This window comes from Echinops telfairi, unplaced genomic scaffold (genome assembly GCF_000313985.2).
Source record: "Echinops telfairi isolate 266 unplaced genomic scaffold, ASM31398v2 ScPeMD7_10;HRSCAF=50, whole genome shotgun sequence".
NCBI classification, from domain to species: Eukaryota; Metazoa; Chordata; class Mammalia; order Afrosoricida; family Tenrecidae; genus Echinops; species Echinops telfairi.
Window position 1 is genome coordinate 4,663,505 of NW_022103907.1, and position 8,915 is coordinate 4,672,419.

Here is an 8,915-nt window from a genome sequence, read left to right on the forward strand (position 1 = left end):
TTTTTATCCTTTGTGTTGCCCTTTATATGTGTGCCTGCTGGTCCTTTGTCAGTCACTGCCTCCCCAGAGCGTGCTGCTGTGCCAGCTGCAGCCCTCCTTGGCTGAGATGTGCCCATCCTAACCCAAACCAACATGCACATACATGCACACACCCCGGAAGACCCAAACCCATGCAGCCGAGTCAATTCTGACTGATGGTGACACCCCCCACCCCCATGCCCATTGCCACAGAGTTGAACGGGTCCCCAGGGTTTTTCCTGACTGGAACCTTTCCGGAACCAGGTTGCCTGGTCCTTCATCTGCGGCGTCAATCCTAGGGGTCAGTAGAAATGGTAACATTTGTAATTCTGCCCTCAATCCAGAGTCAAGTGGAAATGAGATTATTTGATGGGAGTCAGGAGTGACTTGACTCAGTGGGAAAACTGGGGAAACGCTTAGGAGGCTCTGCCAAGAGAGGAGAGTCCAGCTCTTTGTGTTCCTTGACACATGGCGGTGGTCTTTCTGGGTTTTTACCAGCGCAGTGTCTGCACAGCCTGCCTGTAGTTTCTAAACCCAATCGCATGGACTCCGCAGAAGTTCACAAGGGCCTGAAGCCCAATAGAGTACCCATGGCAGAGGGCCACAGGAAGAGGTGCAAGTGCGGACTCAGGGGTGTGCTCACTAAAAGTCATTTCAGCACCTGTACCTGGACTTGGCATTCCAGAATCTAAGGCAAAGCTACCAAGCCCCAAGGCATCGGAGGAAGTCAACTCTTGGGCACCGTGCCTCTTCCACAAACTGTTCTAACAGGCCTTCGGTGGTAGGAATGCCGCCATGATATCAACAAGGACCCCACCCATGCCTAGCCCAATAACAAAGGCAGAGCCCACTCCCAAGGGCCAAGGCCCCCAGCACAGGGACTCATTAACTGGTCATCTTCTCTGTTTCCTTTCATGAAGTCCAGCAGGCCCTTGGCCTCCCTCCAAGCTGAGAAGCCTACGTGTCACTGCTTGGGGAGCAGGGCTTACCTTGGCAAAGGTCCGGAAGCCCTGTATGATGGGTCTGTAGCCTGTGCAGCGGCACAGGTTTCCTGAGGGCCAAGAAAAATGCCACAGTGTGAGTGCAGGCCCCAGAGCAGGTTGGGAGCTGTGACGTGTCTCATCCCTCGGCCTGAGGGATGTTTTACCACTGTGTCTTTGCACCTTGTTTCCTTTGCCTGGAAGGCCCCCCTTCCCCCACGCCCTTCCTGCTGCCCCTTCTGTTCCATCCACATATTCAATACACCCTCACTGCTTCCTCCAGGAAGCCTCCCTAGAATGCCCAGACTGAGCCAGGCGTCCCCCCTAAGTGCTCTTGAACGTGTATTATCACCTCTCAACCATCCCGCGCAGGGGGAACGTGGGGAGGCCAGTGCGTCTTTCATCCCTGTGCCCTTGGTACCTCAAGAACATAAGAGTTAGTTCAACGGAGTGAATAAATGAGCTGTCACGATGGTGAAAGAAGGAGATTTCCATACTCAATGCAGAGAAACAGACACACGGTCTGCGCTCTCGCAGCCTATCGCAAAAGGCCAAGTGGGCAAACCTGCCTCTTCCCACGGCTCGGGATCATGGCTGTCTTTCTCAGAGGCAGCCTCTGCCCAGCGGAATCCTGCCCTTCTGAGTCCTCCAAGGAAGTGGAGTCCTAACACTGGCCTCTCTCTCCTCCTGTGCCAGCCACCCAGGGCTGACTCCACTCTGACACTGGGAGAGGACAGGAAGGCAGCTCAGGAAAATGAACACAGAGGCAGGCGATCCAGCTAGGGTCTACCATCCCTAGGCGTTCTCCCAAAGAAAAGATAGCTACCACTCAAGCAGCCCATAGCCACTGTGTTAGAGTGACCCGAGTCTCTATGAGCACTCGGCACTCATAGCCAATTCCTGACTCTCTGCCCTGCCCTGCCTGCCCTGCCCTGCCCTGTTGTGCTATTGCATCTCCCAGGCTGTGCCTGAAGACCCCTACCTTGGAAGGCATCCTCAATCTCCTCTATGGTGGGCTCAGGCTGATTCCGGAGCAGCGTGTACATGCTCATGACGATGCCAGGGGTGCAGAATCCACACTGGGAGCCATGGCTTTTGGCAATTCTCTCCTATAAGGAACAGATGGGATCATGCTGGCTGCTAGGTGGAGAGGGGGCTGTGTTGGGTGAGAGTGAAGGCAGGGGTAACGGGATACTAGAGTAGTCTAGGCAAGAGAGGTTGGGCCCCAGTGGGGTAGTGGTTACGAGTTGGGCTGCAATCCCTATGATCGGCAGTTCAAAGCCACCACCAGCTCCGCGGGAGAAAGTCTGAGCTTTCTACTCCCATGAACAGTCTTAGAAACCCTCAGGGGGGTCGCTGTGAGTCAGCGCTGACACGCTGGCAGGGAGAGGTGAGGGAACAGGATGGTTGGGGCTGAGACAAAAAGAAGGCTTTGTAGTGGGTTTTGTAGGACTGTATTTGCTCATGGGCTACGAGAGGTGGATGCAAGAATGAGTCATGGACGACATTCAGATTTTGATCTTTAGGGAGCTACCTAGAGACAGTCCCGCCATTGTCACAGATGGAGGAAGACCAGGGAAGAGAGGTTTGTGGAAAAAATAAGACTCAGTCAAGTTTGGAAATCAGATAATCATCGAGTGATGCCAAGCACCCAGGTGGAAACATGAGTACAATTTCTGCAGTTCAAGTTACACAGGGCAGTGCCATTGGCACACAGGTGGTGTTAGATTCACCAGGAAAGAATGTGAAGGTTCAGCACCCAGGAGACATGGGGGCGGGGCCATACCACCTGTCTCCTTGGCTCAGACCACAAAACAGCCAGCCCAAGACCCAAGCAAATCCGCAACCTTGGCACGAACTGCTTGGCTCTGCAGAACTGCAGCACCCCAGCTGCCCAGCCCACTTTCCTTGAGTTACCTGCACAGGGTGCAGCCTTGTCTTGGTGCTCCCTATTCCCTCCACTGTCGTCACGGCCACATGGTGCAAGGAGCAGATGGGGGCCAGGCAGGCATTGGCAGAGAAGTGTCTAGGAGCCCACATTAAGGTCATTCCATTGTCCAGTCAGGTTACCCACGTAGCGCTGAGTGCAGGGTGGCTGAGACTTTGTGAGGGTTTCTTTCTCGTCGCTGTGTCATATGTTCAACTTCCACACACAGGTGTCCTTACCGCAACACCTGACTCAGGGTTAGAAACCTAGGAAGCGGTCCCCCAGGGGAAGCCCGAGTCCCTGCCGAGTCTTGGCATGTTGGACATCAGTACACTCCAGTTCTCTGAGCTGGAGGCAAGCCAGCCAGCCAGGGGCACCTGAGCTGCCTCTTACTCAGCCCTGGTTTACATGCTAAGTCAAGAGGAAGTTCCTGAAATTCGCCCCTCCCTCTGCAAGATCCTTTCAAGCCTCCAGAACCTGCAGTGACTTGTCTCTCTGCCTTCACCTGCCTGTACTCGCCCATTCTTTTGCTGGTAGAAGAGGGGAGGGAAATCCCCAGCAACACAAGACACCAGCCCAACACAGCGCTTCTTCACACTCGTCACTGCATTCACCACCCAGTCATCAATATGATTCACATCCATAATTAAGCACCAACTCTATGCCAGGCACTATGCTGAGGGCTGGGGACATAAAGGTGAAGAAAATGAGATCCTTGACTTTCTTCTTTTTTTTTTTCTTAATAATTTTACTGGGGGCTCATACACTTCATATCACAATCCATCCATCCATCCATTGTGTCAAGCACATTTGTACATTTGTTGCCATCATCATTCTCAAAACATTTGCTTTCTACTTGAGCCCTTGGTATCAGCTCCTCATTTCCCCCCTCCCTCCCCACTACCCCCTCCCTCATGAACCCTTGGTAATTTATAAATTGTTATTCTGTCATATCTTACACTGTCCGACGTCTCCCTTCACCCACTTTTCTGTTATCCACCCCCCAGGGAGGAGGTCACATGTAGATCCTTGTCATCGGTTCGTGACTGTAACTCTTTATGGTAGTAGAAAGCCCTGTCCTTCTCCCACAATCTACCAAGGAGTTTCAAAAAGTTCATGGAAAGATCCCATTGTCTTGTAGTTCTACTTTTCAACAACCTTAAATTTTCCACTACTGACTCTAAGTTATTCATCATATTGCTCAATTGCTTTATTATAAACAGTCCCAATTGCATTTTGGAAGTGAGAAAGAAATGGTTTAGAAAATATTATTCTGAGTGGTTTTATGTTGAAAACCTCACAGACATCGAGCCAATTCTAACCCTATAGGAGAGAGTAGAACTGTCCCTGTGAGTTTCTGAGACTGAACTCTGTATGGGAATGGAAAGCCTCATCTTTCTCCCAATGAGCAGCTGGTGGTTTTGAACTGCTGACCTTGTAGTTAGCAGTCAATGCATAACCTACTAAACCAGTGGTTCTCAACCTTCCTAATGCCTCAACCCTTTAATACAGTTCTTTATGTTGTGGTGACTCCCCCAACCATAAAATTATTTTCCTTGCTACTTCATCACTGTCATTTTGCTACTGTTATGAATCGGGCGACCTCTGTGAAAGGGTCATTTGACCCCCAAAGGGGTCACGACCCACAGGTTGAGAACCACTGTACTAAGCCACCAGGGCTCCATTCCTAATGAGTAGAACACAATTATTTTGAAAACTAACAATAATTATATTTGCAAATATTATCTTTAGAAACAATTTCCAGATAACCATTGGGAAAGGTCTAGTGAGCAACAAAGTCAGAAGTAGTCATCACGTTTCTTTTTTTGACTTTCAAAAGCCTCCCATGAGGGTTAGGCTGGTGGAGAACAGACTTCGAAGAAAAGACCTGCCAGTCTTGAGAAAGCCTGGCCTGATACAAAGGCCACAACCTGAACAGGCACAGAGCTTTGGTAAGTTGACAACAGGCTCAATGCATGGAGTGCTGGACCCATTGGGGTAAAAGCAAACTGGAGAGGAAGGCCGGGGCACACAGTGCACTGAGCAAGGAGCTTGGCCCTTACCCGGTGTGTGGGGGGGTGGCGCGGCCGGGGGGATGGAGAACTATTAAAGGGTTTTGCAGGGAATGATATGAACCTGAATGTGAGAAAGATCACCTTATCAGTAGTTCACAGCCTTGCCGATACTTACAGCCTTGCCGATACTTACAAGCTCAGAAGATACTTCCTAAGTCATCATTCTACAATCAGAACCTACCAGGGAGTATCTCAGGAGTGTTATGTCACTGGGGGTCACTCTCTTGAAGTTGCGGTAGGTGTTTTGTTTTTTTTCATTTGGGGGTGGTCTGAAAACCAGGACTGATGAACCTATAGAGTCAACAAGTGGATAAGGGTTTGAGGAGAGGGGGACACAAAGTGGGTGGTAGAGTGAAGGGGTGATGATGACAAGGGGTCCCTAGAGGAAAAAAAATGTTTGGAAACTGATGGTGGTAGCAAATGTCCAATTCTGCTGGACGTGATTGAACTATGGAATGATTTAATATATGAATTAATCCCAGTTAACAATAACAAAAAAGAACCTACTAAACCCGGCAGAGATTCATTTGCACTTGAGCACACACACTCACACACACACACACACACACACACACTCACATCCGGACTCACGTGCTGACCCCTGCATTCAGCTGTCATCCGGGACATCAGCCAGCAGGCAAAGGATACACAATCTTGTTCTGGAGACGATCATACTTGGAAAGCATGACAGTGCAGGCCCCGCAGCCCCCTTCTCCACAGCCAAGCTTGGTGCCACTCAGTCCCACTGGGTGGTCCAGGGTTAAGGAACATGGATGCAGGGAAAGGTGTCCTGGCAGACAAGGACTTGGCAGAGCTGCCTTGACATGGTCATCTATTGCCCACACAGGCTCAGGCCCTTCACCAACTCACACCGTCTTACTCAGAGAGGCTGCCCGTGGCTCTGGGAGAAGAGAGTGGGCCAACTCCACTGGACAGAAAAGGAAAGGCACCCGAGTATCCTCCCCTGGGACTCAAGTTCTAAGGCTTTCCCGTACTGGAAACTTCCCTTGGGATCAGAGTCTTCAAGACATGGTCTTGTATGTCCTCAGCCCTCGGTCTCACTGAGCAGGTCATTCACGTGACTCAGGCAGCCCTTCTCTCTAGACCATGAGAGCACTTGGGTCACAATGGGAGACTGACCTGTCCTGGGACATTCTGAGACCCAGCTTTTCACTCGGAACCATTTGGGTGGATGAAGTCCCAGCAGCCAAAATTAGGATTGGAACCAGGATCGTTTGAACACCTGGCCCATAGCCTAGGAAGATGAATATGAAAGAGGCTTTTGAAATCCTAGTTCAGGATTGCAGCCACCACTTAGGTTTACTTGAGGAAATAGGTAATCTGATCCTTCACATTTTGGAAAGTGCCTCCCAGGTCATTCTAGAGAAAAGCGATGATGGTGACGGCGGGTATTTTTCTGAGACACAGACACTAGATTACTGGCATTTGCTGAGGGGTTCAGGTCTCCAAGCCACCTGGCTCTCACTGATGGCAGAGGGAGCTGAGATTATAATTGCCTGGTCACTTATAATGTCCAAGGTACCAAAAAGTGACAATGAGATAGCTAGCATCGTATACTGGAAAAGCACTTACATCCCTGTGCCTGTTTGATCATCACCATAATTTGGTGAGCAGATGGGGCTGGAACTATTTCTTGTCATATTAAAAACAAACAAACAAACATCTTAGCAGTAGCACCTTGTATGGTACTGGCACCATACGGTACCATACAAGACAACCCAGGAATTGGTGTTGTCTTGAGTATTAGGGCCCCAACACTGTCATCTGACCCCAGATTTGGTGTACACCCTGCTCACACTGCCTCTTGCAAATCACATCTGGGGAGCAATTTCAATGTCCTAAGATATTATTTTCCCTAATCTGGCTAGATGAATGTCAGTTAAAAAAAGGTGTTGTTATAAAACCAGACACTTTTCTTAAGCTGAAATATCAAGCTGAAATATGAAGCTACTATTTCTTGACATATGCACCATCTTGGTCTGTACCATATTGGAGGTGGTATTTCTATTGGCACCACATCAATAGAACAGTGAAGGCATTCAAATGGTGTTCTTATAGGATCTCAGACTATTTCCATACTCTGAAATCCCAACAGGTATAGAGGATCTTACAGAAGCTCTCACCACTCAAGTGATGAATATTGTAACCCTCTAGAGAGTCACCTGCCTCCAACACCTCCCCGTACCTGTCACATCCTCAATAGATCACACCTTGCAATGTAGTGAATTATGGATATCACTTATATCCATAGCCTCTGTGACACCTTCATTTTCCTGATTGGGCTGGGGGCACATTGTGGTTGGATTTTGATGCAGCTGTGAGTGGCTGCTGACAGGGGTGATTGTGATGGCCACCCTGCTGGGTATAAAATAAGCCGTCTCAGAAACAAGATGAGATGTCACTACTACAAGCAAGAGAGAATATCCAGGAATGCAGCACATCCTTTGGCCCCTGAGATTCCTGCTCATTGAATCTCCTTGATCCAGGAGACAGCCTTGACCCCAGAGGAGCAGCAACAGCAGAACAAGGCTCTGGGTCTTGGGGCAGAACATGAGACAGAGTGGTGGACTTCCCCGCCCACAGAGCAAGTGCGTGAAGTCCTTTGGGGCAATGGGGTGTCTCTGGCACTTCATTGGGAGAGCTGGTTCTGCTGACCCATGGAGCTGGAGCCAGGTGGCTTTGAGTTGAGTGGCATGCCCTTTGGGCATTCATTAGCAGCCTGAAAAGAGTTTTGTAACATTGCCCAAGCATAGTAGAGGCCAGGCCGAGAGGCTGAGAATTTCTTGCCTGAATTGTAGCCTGTTAACTCCATTAATCAACTTCATAATCATGAGCATGGTCTCAGAGTTCTGAGCTATAAGCCCAGCTGAAAAGTAGACAGTGCTGTGGGAGATATGGTTGGTATCAGAAGGCTCGGGAGTGGATGCCTGCCTGACGTTAGCCTCATAGGACTCAGCCAGAGGCAGCTCATCGTGAAGATGGGGAGTATCCTGTTTCTTGTAAAGTCAGAGGGCAGATTCTACCCCATGTCACTTCCTCTTTAAGCAGCCTTCACAACTCTCCACCGGAGACATCCCTTTCCCCACAAAGACAACCGCCCTGCCTTTCTCTCTCCACGAAGGCAGACCTGGAAACATTATTTCTATTTTTGTTTTGGTTTTTTTTTTTCTATTTTTGTTTTTAAGCAGAGTTCACCTAAGGAAGCACCACCCTTCTTCTTCTCCCTGGAGGGCCTTCCTGAATTGCTCATTTCAGAAACCCGGGATGTACTAGTCTTACCTGGAAGAAACCTTGGTCAGCATCCTGATCCACCCTCTTGTTGGACAGCTGAGAATTTCAGAATCAAAGAACTCAGAGGTCTGCCTGAGGGAGCACAGCTACTGGGGGCCAGATGGCAACTAGAACATGAGGCCCAGACTCCTCTCCGTCCAGTGCTCTCTCCTCTGCACCACCACCTCCTTCCTGGTCATTGTGAAAGGATGGAAAACCCAAGAATGGGTCTCTGCTGACCCTCTCCCTCATTCCCACCTCCTACTCCAAACTCAGGATACACTTTCTTCTTAGGTAGGCCAACAGCGTTGTCTCTGGGTCTGCATGTTTCTCCACCACCTTCCAAAAAAGAAGAAGAAACCGTTGATCACCTTGAGTAATTGTTCTGCAATGTTTTCCCTCTTCCTTCAGTGTACCATTCACAAATTTGTAGGCACTATGGACAAATACTAAATAAATTCTAAGACGAAGGCTTTTTCTTTTCTTTTTTGTTGCCTTGATGCCTCCTAAGGAATGAACCTCTTAACTATAAGTCAGAGGATGTGCATGCTGATAAGCTTAAATTCTCAAATTCCCCACAACAGTTTAGCTCTGAACTCACCATCAAAAACTCAGGTGCTAAAC

The 8,915-nt window shown here is 49.3% G+C and overlaps 1 protein-coding gene across 1 annotated transcript in view; it reads right to left on the minus strand.

Moving 5' to 3' along the window:
- The window catches only part of XDH (xanthine dehydrogenase), a 67,709-nt gene that overhangs the window by 50,192 nt on the left and 8,602 nt on the right, over positions 1 to 8,915 (minus strand). The window contains exons 2-6 of the mRNA XM_004711150.2: positions 8,573 to 8,630; positions 5,649 to 5,745; positions 2,916 to 3,024; positions 1,981 to 2,107; positions 1,008 to 1,069 (exon numbers count right to left, since the gene is read on the minus strand). Coding sequence (XP_004711207.1) covers positions 1,008 to 1,069; positions 1,981 to 2,107; positions 2,916 to 3,024; positions 5,649 to 5,745; positions 8,573 to 8,630 — 453 coding nt within the window. The remainder of the gene's footprint in view (positions 1 to 1,007; positions 1,070 to 1,980; positions 2,108 to 2,915; positions 3,025 to 5,648; positions 5,746 to 8,572; positions 8,631 to 8,915) is intronic.